The sequence below is a fragment of the Mustelus asterias genome, chromosome 20, assembly GCF_964213995.1.
Source record: "Mustelus asterias chromosome 20, sMusAst1.hap1.1, whole genome shotgun sequence".
NCBI lineage: Eukaryota > Metazoa > Chordata > Chondrichthyes > Carcharhiniformes > Triakidae > Mustelus > Mustelus asterias.
Window position 1 is genome coordinate 52795047 of NC_135820.1, and position 27480 is coordinate 52822526.

At 43.5% G+C, this 27480-nt stretch overlaps 1 protein-coding gene across 1 annotated transcript in view; it reads right to left on the bottom strand.

The window, feature by feature from the left end:
* Nucleotides 1-1411: 1411 nt before the first annotated feature.
* The window catches only part of LOC144508304 (collagen alpha-1(XIV) chain-like), a 148775-nt gene continuing 122706 nt past the window's right edge, over nt 1412-27480 (bottom strand). The window contains exons 34-48 of the mRNA XM_078236125.1: nt 23896-24054; nt 23732-23809; nt 22220-22306; nt 21098-21151; nt 20702-20797; nt 20499-20552; nt 17163-17216; nt 16565-16618; nt 12932-13003; nt 12391-12426; nt 11480-11546; nt 9170-9358; nt 6538-6615; nt 4069-4224; nt 1412-3891 (exon numbers count right to left, since the gene is read on the bottom strand). Of these exons, the coding sequence (XP_078092251.1) occupies nt 3845-3891; nt 4069-4224; nt 6538-6615; nt 9170-9358; nt 11480-11546; nt 12391-12426; nt 12932-13003; nt 16565-16618; nt 17163-17216; nt 20499-20552; nt 20702-20797; nt 21098-21151; nt 22220-22306; nt 23732-23809; nt 23896-24054 (1281 nt within the window). The 3' untranslated portion in view covers nt 1412-3844. The remainder of the gene's footprint in view (nt 3892-4068; nt 4225-6537; nt 6616-9169; nt 9359-11479; nt 11547-12390; nt 12427-12931; nt 13004-16564; nt 16619-17162; nt 17217-20498; nt 20553-20701; nt 20798-21097; nt 21152-22219; nt 22307-23731; nt 23810-23895; nt 24055-27480) is intronic.

Below are 27480 nucleotides of genomic sequence, written 5' to 3' on the forward strand. Positions count from 1 at the left end.
TACCGGCATTTCCCCCTTTATCATTGCGTTCGCCCATCCAGATTCGGCACGAATCAGACATGGTCTGCAAAAGTCCAATTCGGGCACTCCAGCTTCTGAGGAAGTAAGTTCAGAGCTTCTGGCGGCTGTCTGACTCAGATCGGTCGTGGGGGTGATGGAGGGGGAGGGAGACGGGCCAGATCGCTCTCTGGTGGGGGGGGAGGAGGGAGGTAGGTCAGATGGTTCTCTGTGGGGGGCGGGGGGGGAATGAGGCAGTTCAGATCATAGAACCATAGAAATCCTACAGTGCAGAAAGAGGCCATCTGGCCCATCGGGTCTGCACCGACCACAATCCCACCCGGGCCCTACCCCCATATCCCTACACATTTACCCGCTAATCCCTCTAACCTACGCATCTCAGGACACTAAGGGGCAATTTTAGGATGGCCAATCAACCTAACCTGCACATCTTTGGACTGTGGGAGGAAACCAGAGCACCCAGAGAAAACCCACGCAGACACGAGGAGAATGTGCAAACTCCACAGAGACAGTGACCCAAGCTGGGAATCGAACCCAGGTCCCTGGAGCTGTGAAGCAGCAGTGCTAACCACGGTGCTACCGTGCCGCCCATCCAGATTCAGCACGAATCAGACATGGTCTGCAAAAGATTTTGATCGCTGTCTGGAGGGAGGGATAGGAGGGAAGCGGGTCAGATGGCTCTATGGTGGGGACAAGGGGATCTGCTGCCACTCTGCGTGTGATTGTTGAGGGGGGGGGAAGGCGGCCAGACGGCCACAATCAGTCTGGGTAGCTGGGGGGGTTGGGGGATAAGGGGCTCAGTTATGTTGTGGTGGTGGGGCAATGTATGTGGGGGCTGGGGGGAGGGCATTATCAGGCCTGGGAGTGATGTGGCAGGGGAGCGTTTTTCTATTTTGTTTACTGCGCATGCACAGTTGGAGGCTCCGATCAGAGCTACAGTGTTTTGGGCGCGATAAGTCCCACCCACAGACTTCTGCAGCACGATTCAGAATCGCTGCTTTTTTTTCAGGCAGAGTGCGTATAGGGCGTCTGAGAACGGGTCTAAAAGTTGGATCTGAAACACTCCCAGATTCAGCACTGAGAATCAAAATGGTAAAATCGGGCCCTAGGTATCGCCAAAAAACCTCAGCAAATACAAAGACTCACGAAGCCAGCATCCCGTTTATAGACATATCTTTATTTGACCAACGATCGATGGGAGAGATTTAGCATTGGGCAGTCCATATGTCCTCTCGAGAAGAGAAGGCCCTGGGCATTTGAATACCACTCTGAGGTTACAATACATCCGCCAAAACAATTATACATTTCTCAAGTTTGCTTTTCCCACCTTTCCATTAGTTATGAACCGGTCGCCATTAGTACAAAACAATCATTGTTAACAGTTGTCATATACTTTAGCCAATTACATTCTACCCTCTGACTTCATGGGATTTCGGATGCATTTCCCGCCTGTAGCTTAGCAACCCCAAACGCTTAGCTACAAAGGTCAAAGTTACTGTTCCCACAAACTCTCATTTACATCAATGGCCAAACCAGACAGGTGAAATTCTCACATCTGAGAAGAACTGTCTATCAGGACAACCTGAACAGCCCTATTCATAAAGTGGCTTTGGGAACTGCACTGTTTGTAGCTTTTGCTGATTAAACTATGTATATTCTGTGGTTTCATTGTTCCAAAGAATGTGGTTTGTCTGCTAAGTCTTTATCCCATCATGCCTCACAGCGGCCTACCTTTGGCTAAAGTTTACAATCACTTTTTTAAAAAAAGCTAAAATACATTTTAAAATTCAAAATACATGTTTGAAACAGAAATACTTGTTCAAATCTCATACTTATTTAAATCTCTTACTGTGTTCACACCGTCTTCATGCTGACAATTTCTCTGGTGGGGGGGAGGGGGGAAGAAGGCCAGGATATTCTTTGATGGGAGTGGTGGGGGGGAGGGAGGCCCGATCATTCTCTGGTGGTGGGGGGCGGGGGGCAGGGAGGCTTGATCATTCTCTGGTCGGGGGAGAGGGAGGAGGGAGGCCAGATCGTTCTCAGTTCTTTGATTGGACTGCCATCTTTATCACCCAGGTTGCCCATTTCCTCCAGTTCTGCCATTGAACGGCAGCAGATTTTACAAAACATGATTGTACCAGGGACACAGCCTTCCTTCCCTGTCTTTAGGTAAGTAATACATTGTGGACTCCACAATTTACACTGAGCCTGTGCCAAGACCTAAATTGGTCATTCCCTTTGATGTGGCCTCGATCCTTGCCCCTTCTGATCCAAGGAGTGTGGACTTGAACATACCTGGTGCACAACTGGTTTAACCAGCCATGATTGGTGCTACTCCCCTGTCACTATTCCACGTTTGAATTCCCCTCCATAGCTGTGCATTCTTCAATGGATTAATCATAGCACAATCCCCTCTCACTTTTCCATCCAGTGCAAAAGCTTATTCCAACTCATTATAGGTGAGCTTAATATTAATTCCATTCTAAGTAACATGCAAAAAATAATAATTGTTATTTCTGGTTTGAAATACCTTTATTCATGTTGTTGGAAACCTAGAATACATTTGCAAGTATAAAAGTAACTTGAAGCATGGAAAACACTCCTTAACTGATTGGACAGAGTACTCTAGACATTAAAATTAGATGGTAGCATTAAACAGTATGTTACAATTAAAAAATACATTTACAAACATAAACCATATTTGATTCTGGACATTTGTACAATTATTTTGTGAATATATGTATGAGCAGCACGGTGGTACAGTGGTTAGCACTGCTGCCTCACAGCACAAGGGGCCCGTGTTCAATTCCGGCCTTGGGGTGACTGTGTGGAGTTGGCACGTTTTCCCCGTGTCTGCGTGGGTTTCCTCCGGGGTGCTCTGGTTTCCTCCCACAGTCCAAACATGTGTACGTTAGGTGGATCAGCCATGGTAAATGAGAATAAGGGATAGAGTGAGGTGGGTGGGCCTAGGTAAAATGCTCTTCGGAAAGTCCGTGCAGACTCAGTTGGCTGAATGGCCTCCTTCTGCACTGTAGGGATTCTATGTATCTATGCAATGATGCTGAATGGGAACTATTTACATTCTTACACCTCCCAGGCTTATACTGAGTGACATGTCTCAAAAGGAAATTTCACAAACTCTAAATTAAATGCACATTGAAGCAAAATTTGTATTGATTTTGAGAAAAATTAAGATGCTATCATTAATAAAGATGCAAAATTTCATTTGGCAAATGACTGTAGTTCTACAGCTACAATGAACACTCTCAGTCTTCATCAACACGTAAACAGTTCAAAAGCATTTCCTTGCAGCTAACTTTACATCAGCCACCAAAAATAAGTCTTTTTTTCTTTATTTATCTCTCTGCGACTCAGAATGTACCGAATAACATTCATGTTATCTGACTGATTGGCACACATTCTTTCTGGTGGCAGACATTTTTCTATACTGCAACTTCAGATTTCTTTACATATGACTGATTGTTCATGTACCACGCCATCAATTTGCCCATTCCCTTTCAAACAGAATGGCCAAAGTTTTACCGTCCCGCCCACCACGGGAATCGGAGCAGGCGAGGGGAGGACAATGGAAAGGCCCATTGACCTCGGACGGGATTTTACGGTTTCGGGACGAGCGAGGCCATAAAATCCCGCCCAACATGTTGAAATGTACTGTGCCATCACAATGTAGATACAAAAATCTTTCTATTCTCTTGTGGTTTGTGGCTCATTCAACTGAATGCTTTTCATTAAATAGTTTGGTTTGGTCGTTTGTACTTGTCCTCACACATAGAAACGAGAGCTGCTTCCATAACTGTTAAATGATTTAAGGCAGGTATTGCAAGTCAGCCTCAGATTCAGTGTCTGATTCACCTAATTGAAACAAAATTTTTAAAAAATAATTAGTAGCAAAAACAGAAACCAGAAATAAAGATTGTCAAACTTCAAATTTCTTGTGAAAAGCTTTTAGGAGAAAAGATGCATTTGAATCAAAGGCTAACTTTGAAGCTGTTAACTTGATAACATTCAGCAAGAGGTATTCATACTTACTCCTTGGGCTAAGTGTGCTGCAGGCGGAGACGTCACAATGTCCTGCAGGACCTGGTGGCCCAATGGACCCAGGAAAACCTGGCAGCCCAGGACGGCCTGGTGGGCCAGGCAAGCCCTGCGGTCCCTGTTTTCCACGTTTCCCCTCACCTCGTGGACCTTCACAAACATATAAAAGGTTAGAACATTGTTCAGTGAGTAAATGCGGTGGCTGTCATGAAGTGACAGCACGGTGCAGACTGGCAGTGCACTTGGTTACAGAATCTCCTCTCACTTCTGGGCCTATGGATTAAATTCCATTTCAGACTGACAGGATGGATTGTCGTATGAGGAACGGTTGAGGACTCTAGGTCTGTACTCGTTGGAGTTTAGAAGGATGACGGCGGGGGGATCTTATTGAAACTTACAGGATACTGCGAGGCCTGGATAGAGTGGACGTGGAGAGGATGTTTCCACTAGCAGGAAAAACTAGAACCAGAGGGCACAACCTGAGGCTAAAGGAATGATCCTTTAAAACAGAGATGAGGAGGAATTCCTTCAACCAGAGAGTGGTGAATCTGTGGAACTCTTTGCCGCAGAAGGCTGTGGAGGCCAGGTCATTGAGTATCTTTAAGACAGAGATAGATAGGTTCTTGATTAATAAGGGGATCAGAGGTTATGGAGAAAAGGCAGGAGAATGGGGATGACGGGCCAAGTGGCCTAATTCTGCTCCTATGTGTTATGGTCTTATGGATTGTGTTGTGAAGTTGAGTAGAATGTTAGAATTTGGTGCTTGTAAAAAATATTTTAAAAACTGTAAAATGCTAAGACATGAAGGTATTGCTTGGTCCCTTTAAAAGGTGGTTTTGCTTTTTCTGTACCTGGAGCTTTTAAAACAAAAGGTGCAGGTACATGGAGAGCCAGACTGAAACACTGTATCGAAGAGCCAGGCAGCAGGGTTGCCTTGGTAACAGGCTTCAGGCATTTGAATGTTTGAATCTTGCCCAATCAGTTTAAATTATGTACTTGGATAACAGCAGCCTATTAGATTTAAATTTGATGTTTTGGTAACTTGAGAACCAATCCTATTGTGGGGGTGTTAATATGTCAATAGGTGTAGAAGAGACAGCTCTCAGCTCCAGAGAGACAACTGCTCTCTGCCACAGCTAATAGCTTTTAGCTCAAAGCCTCATCTGAATAGCAAAGATAGCAAAAGAAGACAGAGATTCCAGACAGAAGAAAGAAGACGGAATATGAAACCGGGTTCTAATTTTGAGAGTGACTAAAAATTCTATTTTTTTGTTAGTAAGTGGGAATTGTATTATTCTAAACAGCATTCCATTAGAATAGTGTTTATTCAGTTTGTTGGTAGTTTCGTTAACCTGTTCACTGTTAGTTGGATAAATAAAGTGTTATTTGTTGATTTTACAGAGAACGTTACAGGTAGTTATTCTGATTTGATCACTAAAAGTTGCTGAAGAGCAGATCGTACTATTTCTCACACACTTTTAACAGATTATGAGGCGAGGTACTCCTCTTTGAGTGGTTAGGTGTTAGCTCTCAGAGAGGGGATCAACCTCCCCTTTATAATAATTGTCTTTGCTACATTTGTAGTTTTTCAATCTGATGGGACCTCTCTGAAATCTAGGGAATTTTGCTGATTGCAAGCGATGCCGGATTGCCTTTGCTGGCTCTGAGAGTCCAACATGAAACTGATTGAGATATTTTCATCGCAATTTCTTAGCGGAGAAGAAACTAATCGACAAAAATTGCATTCTCTTTCAGGGAGTTGACAGGACTGGTTAATAAAGGAAATAGTAAACCATTGGAGTTTGGGGCATTGTTCTGGAGTTGGACAAGGATAATAGTTTTTCTTCAGCCGGACTATTCCGAATTCAGGAGCGCTTGATCCAGGCACTCCACAAATTGGCAGGAATTTATTCTTCATACGAAAATAATCAATGAAATGGATTTCTGGGTCAACTAGAGGTGAAACTCTTAGAGATTATTCAAGAGACAATGAGATGATAATGTGGGGATTGAGGGGGGCGAGTGGGGGTGGAACTTCGGAATCTTTCCAGTCGAATGGACTAAAATAAGTCAAATATTCCTCCTTGTCTTATTTATCTGATGATACTTCTTGCTGGTGTACTGCTATCATCTTTCAATTAGTTCACTCATTTCTTTTGCAGCAGACAGGAAGCTTGTATGAGCTATTAAACGAAGCGAGATTCAATAATTGGTTGAAGTGATTAAATTGATGAAGATCTTATACTGACTGACGTTAAAGGACTCAATTCTTCCTATTTCATTCTGTGGCAAAGATTCAGATGAAGTGGTACTTCGCTTTTTAATCAAGTTTTTAATTGTAACTAGAATCCTCCGAATCTGAGAAATGGTGTAAATCCCACAACTTTCACCTGTGCAAATTGTAGCCAGGTTTTGCAGTTTGACCACAATCAGCAGTTGACTAACGATGAGCATTATCCTTACCTGGTGTCCCTCTCGGTCCTTCGGAGCCTGGAGCATTGACTCCTGGGCTACCCTTCTCTCCTTTGTTGCCTGGTTTACCTTTTGACAAAACAAATGTCAAACTTAGACAAATTTAAGACTACATAGACTGGCAGAAACAAATACCTATCCAAATGCAAATGATCCATTCATTGAACATCTGTGTAGAGCAAATAATCACTTTCCATGAACATCATGGGGTATATTTCACCAAATAGCATTATGCACAAAAAGATTATACATTAGGATCATAGCATGGGCATTACTGCTCTCTGTTCCTTCGTTAAGAAGGGGTTTGATAACAGCAATGCTTGAAGCCAAATAAGTACCATCATGCTAAGCCTGGCACAGAGGGCAGTTATTTAATTCAAATAAGAAAAAAGTCAATGATAAGACAGTCCTATTCAGCCCACTGAAGTGTATCTCTCCCTAAACCCTTTTAATAAAGCCCATCTTTGTATTCATCAACTCTCGCATTGAATCCCATCCCACAAGCATTTTGACCCTGTAAAGCTTATCACTCGAGTACCCTAGCTCTGCTGTAGCATCCAACCGCTAAAAATTGAGTTTCCCATTCTTCACAACCTCCTCCGCGAGGGAATCTGCGGCAGGGCATCGCCATCAGAGAGACCAGAAGATCCCGTCATTGGGAATGGCAGGAAAATCCCCCCGTGGTCACGTATAGTCCTTAAGCAAAGCTCATTCTCATTTTTTTCACCAATTATCTAAAAATCAATGTCAGAGGAGGCACCTTTTCCACAAGGATGCAGGGAGGGCATGATTCGGAACCTTTGTTCAGAACATGTGTGAAGTTGGTGACACACTCACAGTAGCTGCTTTATGGATTAAGCAGGGAGACTAAACGATTTGCAGCTTTGGGTCTCAATAGACCACAGTCGGTGAGCTGCCAGTGCTCAGCAAGTCCAAACTGTGGGCTTGCTGAATGAGAGTGGGCAGAAAATCCATCAGCTTCATGAACAAACTGAACCAGAAGTTGTCAATATGGAAAAGGTGGGGAGTGTGGGTGTCCATCAGGAGGAATGAGCCTAGCTGACCACTCATCCGGTCAACCTAAATATTCCCCCAAAATGCTCCAGCCATTTCCTAGTATCCTCTCTGAGGTTGATTGGGTCGACTTCTCACAGCTGATAAAAAATAGCTACAGCATGTGCAGCGAACACTTTACCCATCTGTGCTTGGAAATTGCAAACAGGTTCCGAGAACAGGGTTAACTCCAGCTTCGCCCATGCAAGCAGCTTCTCATCTGTTTCCTGTGCCCATTTACAGGATCACCCTGTCATTTCAGCTGCTTTTAAATGTTTCAAACTGATCTCCAAGGTGGCTGAAATCACTGACAGAACTATTTGTTCATTTTCTCCTCTCCTCTTGACGGGATGCTCTCAGACGAGTGACGGCCTTCTGGGGTACCTTGCCTAAGTGGCTACAGTTCCTCTGTCAATGCTGACAGTGAATGCTAATGAGCTCTTCTGCAAGGAAGGCCATGCCTAATGTAATGTTCAGCAGACATTCACACACACATTCTTCCTCAAGGGTCACCAGGTATCGCATACAATTAGAAAACTGAATGATTCTGCCCCTTTTTAGCAATCAAAAAGATTGTCATACCCGCACATCAGGGTAGCAGTATAGCTTGTAATGTTAAAAGGCAAGTGAGCGTTTCAGCACAGAGGCAAGGCCAGCTCCATAGAGAACGGGGCATCGGTTTTAAAGGATGCCTCAATCAGCCCAGAAACTGAACAGCCCCCTCCCCCCGACTCCCACATAAAAATTAGGACCGCCCTCAGAAGCATTGTGAGCCCCCTCCAACCACCACCGCACAAAGGGACAGGCTCCCCCCCACTCCTAGCAACATCAACACAGATGTCAACCCTCCCCAATAAACAGGAGGGGAATCCCTCCTGTGGGGCTGACCAGAGGGCCCAGCTCTGGCACTGCCTCCTGGCACATGTTGGCACTGCCAGTCTGGCACCATGCCAACCTGGCAGTGCCAACCTGCGCAAGGAGGCAGTGCCTGGGCATGTCTCTCTCCACCCACCCCCCCCGCAAGGGGCTGTAACCTTTACACCCTGGGAAGATTCCCCACGACTGAATCTCATTTTTAGAAAGCTGTTGCAAGCCTCGCCAATGTGATGTGACGTTGGCGAGGTTTAAATATTCAGTGTGGCGGGGGGGAGGGGGTCATGTGGCGGTGGGGGAGGGGCTAATTACATCAAAGCTTATTGAAATCCATTAAAATGGGTGTGAACCGCGTGGCGTCACTGGCGAGGGGTGTGGAAATTTAAGGAACTCTCTCAGAATTCTCTCTGTATTTTCCATCCACATTGACGATCCCATGGGCCACTGACGCGGGCTCAAAATCACCCACCCAAACTCTGTTTCTCTCACCACAGATGCTGCCTGACCTGCTGAGTGTTTCCAGCATTATCTGTTGTTGTACTCCATTCTGCCACGTTACTGCTCAAGAAATGGAAACAAAAATCCCCCCCACCGGTTAAACTTTGGGAAAGAAATAACAATTTCTGTGCGCCGGCAATATGTTCCACTGATGAGAATGGGCTGCGGTTTAGGATATGAGCTCGGAGATGTCAGTTACCTATCTCTCCTGGATAGCCAGCTCTGCCAATATCGCCAGGCATGCCTGGTATTCCAGGGGGCCCTCTGCTTCCAGGTGGTCCTGGTTGCCCTGGGCGCCCGGCTTCACCTGGCGGTCCTTGAATGATCCGCACAGGCGCCGGGTTCCTTGTAAACTCGTTCAGGATCGAATCAAACTTGATCATGTGATCTGGAGGTTAACAAATATAAGACTGAGAATTATTGCAGTAGAATAACTTTCAAACTTTCAAAGAGTTAAAATGGCTGCCTGTTAACCGATATGTAATCACTGAAACTAGGAGCGTCCTGTCCCAGCAGGAAGTCCAACTCAATGGGAACACAGACTCAATACTTTGAGCGATATTAACTTTCTGATGGGCTCTTTAGGTTTTATGCAATAATAGTTAGTTGGCAAATTGATAAATTGCAATATAAACATGGGATTCAAATGATGTCCTGAACAACAGGGGATAGAATTGTCTCAGACGGCGGTTGATATGGGTGACATCGGATCCTCCTCCTGTTATACGCAGCACCTGATATTCAGTTCTATTGCAGTCAATGCCGACTTAACACCAGTGGTGTAACTTTGGAGCTCCACACTGCAGCCAATGGAGACTCAGTGGAAGCTCCAGCTTCTTGGAATAACTGACCCTAACTAAAAAGTGTGCCCTTTTCAAATCTCTGCAGAAGCAAACTGAAATCAGAATGTAAAATCTGCAAATCTGGGCGGCACGGTGGCGCAGTGGTTAGCACTGCTGCCTCACAGCTCCAGGGACCCGAGTTCAATTCCCAACTTGGGTCACTGCCTGTGCGGAGTTTGCACATTCTTCCCACATTTGCGTGGGTTTCCTCCGGGTGCTCCGGTTTCCTCCTAAAGTCCAAAGATGTGTGGGTTAGGTTGATTGGACATGATAAATTAACCCTTGGTGTCCCGGGATGTGATATGTTGGAGGGATTAACAGGGTAACAAAGCGGGGATATGGCCTGGGTGGGATTGTTGTCGGTGCAGACTCCTTCTGCACTGTAGGGTTTCTATGATTTCTATGAAAATATATCACAAAAGCTGCACTGGATCTGTAGGACATGAATTTAACTGGTTTAATCCCATTTGTGGAGTGGGACAGCAATTTAAACTAATTAGCCAGTTTTCTTTTTTTTGTTCATGGAATGTTGCTGGCATTGCTGGCTATCCCATCCCTAATTGCACTTGTTCAGAGGGCATTTAGGGGTCAACTACACTGCTGTGTGTCTAGAGTCACATTTAGGCCAGACCAGGTAAGGATGGCAGATGAACCAGATGGGTTTTTACAACAATTGACAATGGTTTCATGGTTAGACATTTGATTGAAATAAAATTTCACCATCTGCCATGGTGGGATTCAAACCTGGGTCCAGAGCATTATCCTAAGTCTCTAAATTACTAGTCCCGTGATATTACCATTACACCACCATTTCCCAACAGCTCCAGTTGAAGATTCACATGGATGGCACGGTGACATAGTGATTAGCGCTGCTTTCTCAGCAGCAGAGACCCGGGTTCAATTCCGGCCTGGGATGACTATGTGGAGTTTGCATGTTCTCCCCGTGTCTGCGTGGGTTTCCTCCGGGTGCTCCGGTTTCCTCCCATCGTCCAAAGATGTTCAGGTTAGGTGGATTGGCTATGGTAAATTGTCCCTTAGTGTCAGGGGGATTAGCAGGGTAAGTACGTGGGGTTATGAGGATATATAGGGCCTGGGTGGAATTGTTGTCGGTGCAGGCTCGACACTGCACTGTAATGATTCTGCAATTCATAAAACCTGTCCCTGTCCTAATATTACAATATTCATCTGCATAGAATAAACGGTAGCTACATTACTGAAATATTACCGATGTACGAGCAGGATCTACTGCATACATGCAAATGAAACAAAACCAGCTTCACCTAGCTGTTCTGACCCGAAAATTTGTAAAATTGCTGTTGACTAAGATGCCTCATTATGCTGATAGGCTGACTGTTTCAATGTATGATCCTGCAACAATGATATTTAAAGTGTCCAAGTGCAATGAATGCGTAAGCCACTGTATCATTCTTATCATCAATGAAAACAACTTTAATAATGTTTCCTCCAAGTGAAGATTAAAAAAGAAATTTGCAAACAAAATCTTCAAGGTTTTCACTGCATGACAATACTTATCAATCAGCAAGTAGATAGACATCGTAATGTGCTCCATATTTTGTGGCTGATGTGTGCTCAGACAAGTTGCTCTTTCGATTAAATCCAATGGGGCCGGGACCTCTTTACATTGAACCTGGAATTGTGTTACTTACTCTGAACAAGGTCTTCACAAGCTTGGGTAACCAGCTGATAAACTGAAGCGAGGGACTGAAGTTCTCCCTGAAAATGAAAAACCAACCAATGTCTGGGATGATTCCATGATCTTTTTGGTTTTAGTGGAGCCTGCTCGTTGACATTATCAATAACAACACAAGGGCCAGAATTTTACACACTCCATCGGTGAGTTTGAATCTGAGGGTGCTTATAAAATGCAGCTCATGGCCTATCAGCTGCCTCCCCACCTCTCCCAACCTGTCTTCCATTGGATGGCCGATATGTTGGGTTTCCTGCCTTGGGCCGATTGAATTCCTTAAATGGCCAATTGATGGTCACTTTTAAGGGCCTTATCCTAACCCAACAGCTATTTTATCGATGGTAGGGGGATGCCCACACCAAGTAGGTAGCCCAACTGCTTTAGGTGAGCAGGCTGGTGTTGGTAGGGGGCCAGATGGGGTAACCTCCTTTAGGGGTTCCCTGTGCCCACCAGAGGTACACCACCAAGGTTATATATGCCTTTAACCCTCCACCTCACCCCACCGACCTTGCAAACCTGGCTCCCTTCCCCTTGCTGCCAGTCATACCTAGGACATTGCGGTCTGGCCTCCATAATATTCACTTCTTTTGGGGGTTAGCTGTAATCCCAGCAGTGGCCAGCAATCGAACCTGGCGTTGTTGAGCCTACAGAGCTGCTGGCCATTTGATTAGCTGGCAGCTCTCTGATGCGGGACTTCGTCTCACAGACTGGGCGGAATTCTCACCCTGAGCCAATTTACGCCCCACCGAATGTCGAATGGTTGCGGGGCAGCCGGTATCGGCAAGACGCATTCCCCGTTGACTCGTTGGATGGCAGAGTACAAAACCCCACCATCTGAAAAATACTGCCCAAGGAAAAACAAGAACAAACCTTCTCCCCCTTTTCTCCTTTTGCACCAGGGAGACCCTGTAAAATCATTAAAAATATAAATCAGCAATTGAAACCACGGAAAATTCATACTGACTTTTACTGACAGTGAAGATGAATATAAGAAGTTTATTTATTGGTGTCACAAGTAGGCTTACATTAACACTGCAATGAAGTTACTGTAAAAATCCCTAGTTACCACATTCTGGCACCTGTTCGAGTACATTGAGGGAGAATTTAGCATGGCCAATGCACCTAACCAGCACATCTTTCAGAATGTGGGAGGAAACTGGTGCACCCGGATGAAACCCAGGCAGACACGGGGAGAACGTGCAAACTCTACACAGATAGTGACCCAAGGCGGGAATCGAATGCAGGTCCCTGGCGCTGTGAGGCAGCAGGGCTAACCACTGTGCCACCGTGCCACCCCAAATGTGACTTGATTTCAGAATTGACTGGAAAATGTTAAACTAGAATTCACGGGTTTGCGTTTCTATGAATTGTTTCGCACAGAAAGCTAGTGAATCGGTTTTAAGATACTCACCGATGGTCCCACTTTGCCTGGTGGGCCTCGTTCTCCTGGATAGCCTGATGGCCCTGTGATACCTGTCGGACCCTAAGGAGCCAACACAGATTTTAATTCAGTAACAGTTCAGAAGTCAAAGTCAAAGTCCCTAAAACTCCACATGGCAAACAAACATACCGATATTAACAGCCATTTTAGGGGTTGTGTGAGCGGACTAATTCTACACAGGACAGTGTCTGGTACAAAACAGCGGAGAATGAATTACCAGCTGAATGTTTTCAGAGTTCATGCATTAGTATTCCACAGCAATATTTGAGGGCCAAGATTTATAAATAGTTCAGACAGCTTATGCGTATTTTCCAAATCATCTTTTGAAGCAGTAAGATGTGTCTGCTGTTGACAATACACATACACAGCCTCCTCACAACTTATGCTCAGCTGTCACTTATGAGCTGGCGTCCCTTGCAATAGCATAGTGTCATTTCAAAGTTAACTTCAGTTTTAAAGAAGAATGGAGCACTAACTGGAAAATGCTATTCAAAAGAAAAATGGAACGTATCAGAGTCTCCCAGTGTTCCCATGCAGAGTTTAACATCAAAAATTGCCAACTTGTGAAACAGCTAAGTGTCCATAACCGTAAAAAACAAAAATTGAATTCTCCAGACCATATAGATGTGATATGTTGGATCATAAGACCATAAGACACAGGAGCAGAATTAGGCCACTCAGCCCATCGAGTCTGCTCCGCCATTCAATCATGGCTGATATTTTTCTCATCCCCATTCTCCTGCCTTTTCTCCATAACCTCTGATCCCCTTATTAATCAAGAACCTATCTATCTCTGTCTTAAAGATACTCAATGACCTGGCCTCCACAGCCTTCTGCGGCAAAGATTTCCACAGATTCACCACTCTCTGGCTGAAGAAATTCATCCTCATCTCTGTTTTAAAGAATCGTCCCTTTAGTCTGAGTTTGTGTCCTCTGGTTCTAGTTTTTCCTACTAGTGGAAACATCCTCTCCATATCCACTCTATCCAGGCCTCGCAGTATCCTGCAAGTTTCAATAAGATCCCCCCTCATCCTTCTAAACTCCAACGAGTACAGACCCAGAGTCCTCAATCGTTCCTCATACTGCTTCATTCCAGGGATAATTCTTGTGAACCTCCTCTGGACCCTTTCCAAGGCTGGCCCATTCTTCCTTAGATATGGGGCCCAAAACTGTGCACAATACTCCAAATGGCGTCTGACCAGAGCCTTATACAGCCTCAGCAGTGCATCCCTGCTCTTGTATTCTAGCCCTCTCAACATGAATGCTAACTTCGATCGACCCTGAAAATAGGCATGGAGATTGCAACGAGAAATTAACCAGCATCAATTCCTTCTGATGAAAGGTACTTTCAAACTTCATACTGCTTGCTCATCTAAATGATAAGTAGTGTGTAGCCCACCACTGAATGTGCTGTTGAGCAGGGCCAGGGAGAGAAATCATGGGCCCTGGTGCTTCTTCTGATCCCGGTCCTTTATTCCCCGCCACCCCAGCTCAACCCACTACCCACAACAACAGTGTGCAGTGGACAGAAGAAGACATGCAGGTGGATGTCAGGTCCTGGCACTGGAGGCACAGGTATGTTTGAGTAGGTCCCAGGATGGAGAGGGTAGAGAAGGTCTGGGGAGAAGGAGGAGGCGCAAAATTCTCAGGGGAAAGGCCAGTGGTGGAGGGGGGGTGGGGGGGGGGGGGGGGTGAGGTGGGGTGGGGGGTTGAGCTGGAATAGTGGGCAGAGGTTACCAGACATAAAGGGTGAGGGGGAAGGTATCTGACTTCAGAAGGAGGCTTCTGATGGAGGTGCCTCCCCCCTCTCCTCTTCACGTCTGAGGTATAACCCTTTCGATTTTCAGTCTCCCCCCCAAGGCAATCCACCTGCCAGCCTAAAAATTGAGACTGCATGGGAAACAGCCCTTAAGTGACCAATAAGTGGCCACTTAAGGACCTAAACTGGGGCATGGGTGATCTTCTTGCCCGAGACTGTTCAGTGTTCCAGAAAAGAATTATCAATGCATATCATAAGCCAATTTTTCCTTTACATAAACTAATATATATTGTGGCATTGCTAATGGCAAAATATGAGATATATTTGAGAGAATAAGTCATATTTAAAAGTATTTATCTACTTCCTGTAATAGTATAACACAAACGATTTGTGAAATATTTATGAAGAAATCTTGGTGTCATTGTTGGAGACCAATCAACTTAGCCTCAGGACATTGCTACGGGTGTTCTATAGCGTAGTGACCTCGGCCCAACCATCTTCAATTGCTTCATCGGTGACCTTACCTTCAACATAAGATCAGAAGTGGGCAGGTTCCCCGATGATTGTCAGCACCATTTGTACCGCCTCAAATAATGACGTGGTCTATGCTGACATACAGAAAAAAACTGGACAACATTTAGGCTTGGGCTGATAAGTGGCAAGTAACATTTACACCACACACATACAAGGCAGTGACCATCTCCAACAAAAGAGAATCTAACCATCTCCCTAGGACATTCAACAACATTATCATCGTGGAATACCTCAACATCAACATCCTGGGAAATACCACCGAAAAGATACTTAACAAGACCAGCCAAATAAATATCATAGCTACCAGAGCAGGTCAGAGACTGGGTATACTGTGCTGAATAGTTCACCTCCTGACTTCCCAAGTCAGAGGTGTGATGAAATGCTTTCCATTTGCCTGGGTGAATGCTACTCCAGCATTCTCATCAATCTCAATACCATTCAGGGCAATTCAGTCTGCTTGACTGGCACCCCATTCACTACCTCAAACACTCACTCCTTTGACCTGCAGTGCACAGTGGCAGTGTGTATCATCTGCAAGACACATTACAACAACTCACCAAGCCTCCTTCAACAGCACTTTCCAAGCCCATGACCCCTGTCACCCGGAAGAGTAAGAAGTCTCACAACACCAGGTTAATGCCATGGGTAAACCATGGGTACAGCCATGTGTAAACCCATGACCTCTGTCACCTGGAAGAACAAGGGCAGCAGGTGGAGTGGAACACCGCTACCTGCAACTTCCCCTCCATGTCATTCACCGCCCTGACTTGGAATAACACCACCATTCCTTTTTTATCACTGGGTCAAAATCTGGGAACTCCCACCCTTGCAGCATTGTGGGTAGACAAAACACCAGATGGGCTGCAGCGGTTCAAGACGGTGGCTCACTAACTCTTTCTCAAAGACTATAGAGATAGGCAAGCAATGTTGGCCATCCCAGCGACAGCCGCATCCCCTGAATGAATAAAACAAAACTAACGAGCAATGTTCTCTCTATTTATTTTCCTACTGTGCACAATTGCACACACATGCTGGAAGGGATAAAACTGTGTTCAGCCTGCCTGACAACTTCTGGGTTGTTGCATAGCCATGCGATGATGCAGCTTAGATAGAACATTAATGATGAATTCAATTCTAATGTAATAGTGGAAGGGCACTTGATCATTGTCTAATTCAATGATTCACATGGTTCAATGTGAAACAAAATACTTATGTTTTGTAGATAACTGGTCAAAAGAATTCTGAACAGCTTTTCCTCAGAAAGTTAGTGAAATATTTTGTTAAAATCAATTCCTTTATTAAAAACTTACTCTTGGTCCAGGAAGTCCAGGGGGTCCTATTGCACCTTCCAGTCCTCTTGTACCCTAAAACATTGGCATCAATTAATAACCTATATCACAGAAAATATTTATTATGGATATCCAATTAAAGATTGCAACTTTGTTTCACCCAGTGCCTTATTATAAAGTTTGTAGGAAGAAAAGCAATCCTAATCAGTATCCAGTACTTAATAGGGAAACTCATGGACCTGAATGCATGCTGACCACGGTTATATCCCCTGCTTTAATCACTGAGTGGCTACAGCAGCAACAGGAGACCATTCAGCCCATAGTGCTGGCTCTTATACCCAGAGATGATGTTATCTGGTTGAGGCATATGGATTTTCCCCCATGGATTGATCGATAGTTATTCTTCAACCAACAATACAAAAACACTTAATCTGGTCATTAACATACCGCTGTTTGTGAGACCTGTACACAAATTCCCTCATTACAAAAGTGACTGCTTTAAAAGTACTTAGTTAGATGTAAAAGGCATTGGAGCATCCCAAAGCTCCAGTTAAATACATGCATTTCTTCTATTTCCATCCCATTGCTGTTTGCGTACTGTTTTACAATTTAGATTTACCTTTGGTCCCTGAAGACCTTCTCTCCCTGGAGGACCCTGAGGACCTGGAAGACCCTATGGAGAAATAAATGCAATATAGGTTTGATCATTTAAAGTCATGTACTGTTCAACGAGCAAACTAATTATTGTGATTTTATCTTTCCTTTCCCACAAATTCTCTCCTTCCCAAACTCTTTATTGGGATGCAATTCCAGGAATGCTGATCTCGTGCTGGGTCCACACAAGTGGTCAGTTTCCATCTGTGATCTCACCCAATGGGCTGTTGGGGGTTACCCAACTTATCATAACCGCAACCATTCCTGTTTCCAGTGCAGTATGTAGATTCAGCTTCCATAAAGTAGAAACATTTTAGCATCAGATGTAACCAGTGACACTGCATCACAAATCATCCCAGTGCACAGCTTTCTGTTTATGAATGGCTGAATCATCTTGTTCTCCTTCTGAGCACCTATCATCACAGTGCTTAGCCAATTCAATTCACTCCACGTGATCTCAAGAAATGATAGAATGCACAAGATATTGCAAAAGTCAAGGATCCTGGCTCTAGTTCTGAAGGCTTGTGCTCCAGAACTAGCTGAGTTTCTAGCCAAGCTGCAAAAAGGTGGCACAGTAGCCAGCACAGCTGCCTCACAACACCAGGGACCCAGGTTTGATTCTGGCTGTGTGGCGTCTGCACGTTCTCCCCATGTTTGGGTTTCCTCCGGCTGCTCCAGTTTTGTCCCACAGTCCAAAAGACTGGTTAGGTGCACTGGCCATGCTAAATTCTCCCTCAGTGTACCCGAACAGGCACCGGAGTGTGGCGACTAGGGGATTTTCACAATAACTTCATTGCAGTGTTAATGTAAGCCTACTTGTGACAATAATAAATAAACTTAAACTTAAAGCTGGAATTTACCTAACGAAGTGTAAAATTGCTCAGCTATGTTCTGTCCACCAAAAGCAGAACAAATCCAATCCGGCTAATTATTGCTCCATCAATCTATTCTCAATCATCAGCAAAGTGATAGGCCGTGTCACTGACATGCTACCAAATGACACTCATTTACCAATAACTCGCTAACCAATGTCCAGTTTCCCCAGCTCCACACCTCATTACAACCTTGGTCCAAGTTTGGACACAAGTGCTGAACTGTAGATTGCACAGTGTTCAGTTCCATTCGGAATTCTATAATGAAGCTGTTTGTGTCCACGTGTTGAAAAGACTTGGACAACAATCAGGCTTGGGCTGATAAGTGGCAGATAGCATTCATGCTTTGCAAGGGCCAGGGAATAACTATTAACATTAAGAGAGAGTCCAACTACATCCCCTTCAATGGCATTATCATCAGTGAATCCTCCATCATCAAAATCCTGCAAGTCATTATTGACCAGAAGCATATCTGGACCAGACATAATTACTGTGGCTTCAAAAACAGGTCAGAAACTGGATATGCTCCGGTGATTGACTCCTCCAAGCCTTTCCATCATCTCCGAGGCACAAGCCAAGAATATAATGGAATAATCGCTGCTTACCTGGATGAGTTCAGCTCCAACAACACTCAAGAAACTCAACATCATGCAAGACAAAGCAATCTGCTTGATTGGCACCCCATCCAACATCTTAAATATTTATTCTATCTATCGCAGCCACACAGTGGCAGCAGCATGTACCATCTATCAGATGCACTGCAGCAACAAGCCAACTTCTCATAAATCCAATGAGAAGGACAAGGGAAGAAGGTGCATGGGAATGCCATCATCTGCAAGTTCCCATTCAAGTTACACACCATCCTGACTCAGAGATATATCTCTGTTGCTTCAGCAACATGGGTGAAAATGCTGGCACTCCCTCCCTAACTGCACCCTGGTAGCACCTACACCACACAGCCACATAAAATGAGACTCTATAGTCCAGAGTCAATGTTGTAATATTGTAAAATGTTCCAAAGTGCTTGATGTAGAAGAGAAACAGGCCAAAGAAGAATAAAAGAATCAGACAAGATGGCAGAAAATATGATTTAGTGGGGGAACATCAGAGGATAGGAACTAAATGGTTGAAAAGTCAGCCATGACATAAAGAACACAAAAGCTGTGCTGGTTGGGTCAGAATCTATTCCCCATCCATAATTGCCCTTGAAGGGTGGTGGTGAGCTGCCTTCTTGAACTGCTGCAGTCCACATAGTGTAGATACACCCACAGTGCTGTTAGGGAGGGAGTCCTAGGATTTGGACCCAGTGACAGTAAAGGAAGATGATGTATTTCCAAGTCAGGATGGTATCGCTTGGAAGGGAACTTCCAGGTGGTGGTATTCCCATGTAACTGCTGCCCTTGTCCTTCTAGAAAGTAGTGGTCATGGGTTTGGAAGATTGTAGACACGGAGTCAGGTTGTGAGTTATTCACCACAGGACTCCTAGCCTTTGACCTGCTGTTGTAACCATAGTGTTTGTACGGCAAGTCAAGTTTAGTTTCTCGTCAATGGTAGCTCCCAGGATATTGATAGTGGGGGATTCAGTGATGGTAATGCCTTTGAACTCTTGTTGGAGATGGTCATTGCCTGGCACTTGTGTGGCACGAATGTTACTTACTACTTGTTAGCCCAAGCCTGGATATTGTCCAGGTCTCACTGCATTTGAACATGGACTGCTTCAGTATCTGAGGAGTCATGCATGGTGCTAATTACCAATGGTGCAATCACCAGCGAACATCTCCACTTCTGGCCTTATAATGGAAGGAAAGTCATTGATGAAGCAGCTGAAGATGGTTGGACCTCATTATTTCTGTACTTAAATCACCTTGTGAAAAGGCTAACATTCCAAGGAAAGAATTTGCAAAGCAGAATCATGAGTTTGAAATCAATGCATATGGAGGCTGGGAAACTCAGTGAGGGCAGGATGATGGGTAAATAAGACTTTGTGCAAAAGTTGCTTGGCTACCATTCTGCAGACAGAGACAAAAGGGGGAAGAAAAATTACAATTCAACTCCAAAGAAAACTCTTTTTAAAATTCATCTGACAAGAATCTATGCTGAAATTTGCAAATTGAACTACACCAGGACAGAATAGTCTCTCCTCTGCTGCATTCCCAAAGTGGGGTGGACAAGTGCTTTTGATAAGGGAGTTTCCAGACACTTTATCATCTAACTCTTTCAACCTCTATCTTCAAAACATTGCTCTCTTCAGAAGATTCTAAATTGCCTTTAAGCACTTAATAGTTTTAATTATTCTAAAATTTTCTTTCATGGAAAATCAATTTCTTCAAAATCTTAAGATTGATATTGTTCTGAGTCTTAAGAGTATTCCACTGACTGTGAATAATTCACTGAAAAAGCAGCAAGTGTATTACTGTTTGAATCTTTACCTGGTTGCTTCTTTGTCCAGGGTCACCTTTCTGCCCCTTTTCACCCGGAGGACCCTTTTTAAAGGAAGGAAAGATAAGGATATTGGCGAAATATTTCAAATTTTACCCCACATTAATCATATTTTCTCCTCTAAGCACTGCCAACAAATGAAGAATTATACGTTTCAACATTTATGTTGTAATCATGAATAATGTATACATACTACAGGTCCTCGTACACTGGGTCCTCTTGCCCCTGGAGGTCCAGGTTGGCCTTCTAATCCTCTAGGCCCTGTCTTGCCAATTGGACCTTCTTGACCCTGTAAAACAAACATTGCGCTCGAACTGCAGGAATTTCTGCAAATTGATTCATTGCTTGTTCATCCCTTATTTTTTTTCCCCCTTTGGGAAACATTATCAAACTGATTATCAACACCTTTGAACCACAACACATTCACTCCTTCAGTAGTTAACGAGACCTGAAGCGAGACTTGAGCTTGGAGCTTCTGGCTCAGAGACAGCAGCACTACCTACCGAGCCACTAAACCTGGTTGATGAGGAATGAAACTCAGGTTTTGCATCAAGTAGAATGTCACTGTATGATATAATTATACACTCACCTGAGGTCCAGGTTCCCCACGCTCACCCTGTGCACCTCTTAAACCAGGAGGTCCCTGAAGAATTGGTTAGAAAGTGCAGGATTAAGAGATCTAATTCATAGTCAGTTTTTTTTCTTAATGCATCTGACTTTTTTTAAAGTCAAGAATGAATAAATGTTTTCCAACTTGTCACAGGCATTTGAACAAAACTTGGATCATTTTAATGGAGAGTGGGTCTGATGAAAGGGCAATACTTCACATGATCTCAAGTTAATCATGTTCTCAAAAGTACAGCCATATAATGACAGCACTTGCTTCAATGAGTACACCGCAAAAGTACTCCCTCCATTGACTGTTGAGTGCTATGTTACATCAAAGTCACAAAAGGCAAAGTCTTTCTTTCTTCAGAAGAATTTTAGATAAACGCAATAAGTGTTTTCACACAATTAGCCCACATGGCCAAAGAGTAAATAATTGATGATCAGGCATCAGGCAGAATAACACATTAGCCAATTTATTCTGCCTTTCATATCACAAGAATATGAAGACAAATTTCAATCACCTGCAAAAATTATCCTGAGAATCACAATGCATTGACCCATGCCCATTCCATGTAAAATTTGCATTGCCTGTTTACTAATACTCTCGTCCACCTTCTTCCATCTGGAAATAGATACAGAAGTCTGAGGACACGTACCAACCGACTCAAGAACAGCTTCTTCCCTGCTGCCATCAGACTTTTGAATGGGCCTAACTCACACTAAGTTGATCTTTCGCTATGCCCTAGCTTTGACTGTAACACTACATTCTGCACTCTCTCCTTTCCTTCTCTATGAACAGTATGCTATGTCTGTATAGCGCACAAGAAACAATACTTTTCACTGTATACATGTGACAATAATAAATCAAATCAAAAGTTCCTGAATAATTCATACATCTCAGGTCTGCAGTTTGCAGTTAAGGCTGTTTCAGCTGCTCATTTTTCAACTGTGATAATTATTTTATCTATTATGTTGTTTAATTATATCTGTAGATTTTGTGACTACATTTGCTCTCCACTGCAACATTTCCCATCCCTATTTTGACAATAACACTATGGTCATACTGAGCTGCGTATTCTGTGATAAAAGATGGTCTACTCACTGGTGGCCCCAAAGGCCCTGGTTGTCCTTGCATAGCTGACGAACACGTGCAAGCATGGACACGAGGAGGACACGCCAGCTCATCTCTCTAAAACCAGGAAAATACTTCAATGACTACAATTTCTAGAGCACATGTAAAACAGAGAAAGGCTGATCCCAAAATAGAAAACAATCGTCAGTGTTGAGAATGATACAGCAATGGAATTGCTATTAATCTTCTTTATTCAACTTACTTCAATAGTCATGTTATAGATCTTTTATCTGACATGTGTCATAGAGTCAAAGAAACCCAACAGTGAAGGAGGAGGCCATTCTGCCCATCGGGTCTGCACCGACTTTCTAACAGAGAGCTTAAAATATGCGTCATACTCTGAACATCACATATAGTTACAGCCACAGCGCAATAAAAAAAAAAGCCAGCTTCACTTCATTGTGTTGCCTGAAAATTGCTAGCATTTTCTCATCTACTCACAGCACAGTCGTGAATAAACTGTGACTAATCTAAGCCTATTTTACTTAACAACGGAATACTTTGTGCTTTTGGAGAATCACAGATATGTTCTACGGGTGGAATAATACTTTGAGCATTATATGGTACACTTTTCTCCTTATTATCAACTGGCCTCCAGGAAAAATATATGTACTAACCTCAATGTTGGCTGATTAGCATTATTAGCTGCATGCACTAACCAACTGAGCTAAAGTTGTGGGTTCAATCTCTGACCAGTGTGGCTATGCTGTTTATTTTAATTCGTTATCAGCAGTTTATGTCACCAGGACCACTTTATTTCCACGATTGTAGTCTCAAGCTTAAGTTCAGTAATTTGTTTTCTCTTCAGTGAAATTTGAAGAAATATTAAAATGTTTTAACTAAATCATCATAGAATCCCTATAGTGCGGAAGGAGGATTTCAGCCCATTAAATTTGCACCGACTGTCCAAAAGAACATCCTACGCAGGCCCACACACCGTCCCACCCACCCTATCCCTGTAGCTCCACGCATTTACCAAGGCTAAATACCATGGGTGCTATTTATCCAGCTAGGTTGACAAGAGGAATTAAATGCTACCAATTATAAAAAATGGTGACTTTGCAGGCCTATTTTCTAATTGTGTTTCATTTACCTGGGCCAATTGTACATGTCAAATTGCAATTTTTGCCTCAGTCAGACAGTAATGGGTTCAACATGAGTATGTAATTCAGGCTGATACTCTAGTCTAGTACTGAAGGAATGCTACATCATTGGAGGAATTACCTTTCAGATGAGATATTAAACAGATACTCTAATGCACACAAAAGATTCCATAGCAGTATTCAAATTCAGGCAATTTTTCCAACGTCCAATTAACTTTTCTTCCTCAACCAACATGCAACCAGTCATTTTCTTACTGTGGGACTATAGTGCTGGCAATTGTTTGCCTTGTTTCCCTATGCAACATGTAACTAAGTATTTGTACGCTAGCATACAAGGTCACCTTTAAGACTCAGTTTATTAATTTGACACTAAACTCACCAATGCAGGGAGATCGCAGCAGTTGTCCATGTCAGCCCAGGAAGTATTGCAAACCATTGCAAATGCCTGCAACTGAAACTGAAGAAACAATTAAACAGAATTAAAAATACAAACAAACTAAAGCCCATCAAAGAAATGAAACAGTCTGATCCGTAATCACTTACTGGTACCGAACCATTGCTAGCTCCCTGGGTTTTAACAAGCCTCCCAAGCATCTCAAATCCTTCTGTGGAGATTTTCCCCACAGCGTTAATGAACTTCTCTCCAATCTTCCTGCAGTCAATATAAAGCTTGACATTTGTCCTACTCACTGCCAAATGGACCTAGAGAGACAGGAAAGACCAGTTTAAGATTGGTATTATTTGTAATTAATATTTTACTCATGATATAATGAAGGTTCATCAAGAATGATCTTGCAAGGCTTGCAAACAAGTAACATATTGCAAAGGGAAGTACGGGACTGGAAACAATTCTGTGGGTTAATCTGATCAGTTCCAAAGATTAATATCTTTCAGCTGTTCGGTTTCTTAAATATTTAACCTTAATCTTTTTTCACACAACTTGTCTCTGCTCCATCTTTAATTCACTAAGTTGCTAAACTGAAACAGCGTGTATACCTTCCTTCTTCTAAATGCCTGCCTGCGTCCTTGGTCCTAGAGTTTACGGTGAAAGGATTAATAATCACACAAGTTTAAAAAATCACATAAGCTGCAAGCTGAACTTCAGTCACACAGGGAAGCTATGTGCAAATGACAGGTCTTAATTAAACTAAACCCAGATAAGAGTCAAGGACCATTTAATTAAATGATGTGCAGCTACAGCTCATGCCTGCCCATTAGAACAAGGAACAATGGAAAGGGAGGTTGAGAGACCATTGGTCAGAGATATAGTTATCATTTCTTGATGATATAACACACACAAGTTTTAATTGGACATTATACCCTTTTGTATGCATAATGTAACCTTAACTATGATTTGGATAGAGATAACTCCTATAACTCTATTGGTATATGCTAATTACTTGTAATTGGAGTCAAACCTATAATTGCCTATGTATTTCTGAATTTTTCACTCTGAATGACTTCATTCAGAGTCCTATAGCTATTGTCTTCTTTTAATAAATTCATTTTAAATCACTCTGTGACTTTGGCTACTTGAGGGGAAGGATAGCTTTAAGTACAACAAGAAACCATCGTAACAGCCCCGTAACAATGGCAATCTCAAATGTTTTATCAGGATTACATTTATCTACTCCTCAAGAATCTTGAATATTTCCCTGAAGCCTTCTCTTCCACAAATTAAACAGTATAACTCTCCCAACTCTCCACAAACCAAATCAGTTTGGTTGATGTATTCTGCACAGTCTACAATGCTTGGATATTCTTGCTGTAGTGACCAGCATTGAGAGAGTGACCACTCCAATGTCTTGTATAGACTATCACTTCCTGCAATTTGTTCTCTCTTCCTTCACTGATACATCCCAGAATGTGGTTAGGTTTCTTCACTACTGCTGGTAACAGTAAACCATCCCCCAACATTCCCACACTCCGTGCTTGTGATTTGTCGAACTGCCGAGAATATTCCCACATTTATTTTCCTTGTCTTGCCACCTTACATTTTCCAAATTTCTAACCTTGGCTTCCTTTAACATCCTTAGCCTCCATAGAATAGAATCCCTACAGTGCAGAGAGGGGCCATTCAGCCCATCAAGTCTAGCACTGACTCTCCAAAGAACATCTTACCCAGACCCAACCCCCAACCCCATCTCCGTAACCCCGTGCATTTACTCCGCCAATCCCCCTAAATATCCACCTTTAGACACTAAGAGGCAATTTAACATGGCCAATCCACCTAACCTGCACATCTTTGGACTGTGGAAGGAAACAAAAGCACACGGAGGAAACCCACGCAAACTCCACATAGTCACCCAAGGTCCCTGGCACTGTGAGGCAGCAGTGCTAAGCACTGTGCCACCAAAGAGGAATGGAATATAAAAGGAGGGAAATTTTACTACAGCTGGACAAGGGCTTTCCGACACAACATCTGGAATACCATGTGCAGTTTTGGTCTCCTTATTTAAAAAGCATATAATTTCATTAGAAACAGTTCAGAGACACTGGACTCATTCCTGGGATGAAGGGGTATCATATGAAGAAAGGTTGAACAGGTTAAGGAGTTTGGAGTTTAGAAGAATGAAAGGTGATCTTATTGAAACATAGAAGATCTTGAGGGGACATGATAGGGTGAATTAGAGTCCACTTGCCAACCAATCAGCATTCTCTTCTCCGACAATATCAAGCTGTTGTTTCCCTTTACATTGGTATTCTTGCCTTTGACTTGATGAGTCAAAGCGTTGACAAAATGTCTTTTTTCGCAATACTAAAATTCTGTATTAGCAAATGATTATATTCATAGAATCCCATAAGTGGCAAAAAAGGCCATTTAGCCCATTAAGCCACCATGACTAATCCATCTAACCTACTCATCTTTGGACTGTGGGAGGAAACCGGAGCACCCGCAGGAAACCCACACGAAAAGGGGAGAACGGGCAAACTCAACACATACAGTCACCCTGGGCTGGAGCTGTGAGGCAGCAGTGCTAACCACTTTTTTCAGTACTTCAACTGCCTCTTCACCTTCACCTCAAGTCTTTGTGTTTACAGGTTCAGGTGGTTTGGAGACTTTATAATTCTTCCAGATCCTGTTTTTGCAACAGTGGGAGAAGTGGTAGACTCTGCTGCATTAGGAAAACAATTGATGAATAGGAGGTTGTTTTGGATGTGGCCATTCTGGCTGTCTTCTTCAATTTCTCTCCAATCTTCAGTGGGAAGATCACCGAGAGATGAGGAGGAAACTCCTCCTGATTGCACCTTCCAGAGTACTGACAAGGTATGACTGTGACTGCTCATCATAACGCACTCTCTATCTTAGTCCTTAATGCAGACTCTGTTGTCCTTGTGTAAATCTGGCAGGTGTCTGCAGCGGTATCTTTTGTTGTAGCTTCTGCCTGGAGAACTTCCCTCTGTCCTGGATGTTTTGGTCACCTTTGGCTTTGTTGCGCTGGTATTAATTTTTTTCAGAAATTGTGAGCGGAGCTTTCTGCCATTATGTGGTCAGATGGAGCTCAGCTACATTGTAATGTGGTGGACCTGTCGGTTAACAGTGCTATTGGGAAGTCGCCATTCTTCTTCAGGACAGTTTTTATGTTGCGGCCCTCTCTTTCAGCCTCACCATTCTACTGTGGGTATCTGTACGGTGCTAGAAGCCGTACATGATAGCAAATTGGGTGAAATAATTATTTGCTACTTATGGACCGTTATGCGACACCATCTGGTCCAGAGTGCCATGCCTCATGACCAACTCCTCCAACACTCTCACCCACCACATCTGTGGTTGCTGTATTGTCCTCAATCCAATGGGAGAAGTAGTCCACCACAATGAGGAAGGATCTGCCACTGAAGACAAATAAAACAATGCCCAATCATTCGCAGGGCCTGGTCGGGAACTGTATGGGTATAAATGCTTACTATCATGTTCTCAATTGCCCTTGATGCCTGGTCACCACACTGCAGCTTGGGCCCTTGCCCTCCATTTGGTAATTCCTAGATATCCCTGTTGTATTTTTTTGGAGGATCTCTAACCACAGTGAGGCTGGAATGACCAACTGCTCATTGTACACCAGCAGAACATTGATAATGGTCGAGTGCTTCTGCTGATAAAACCAAGGCTTCATGGTACCACTGTTCCAA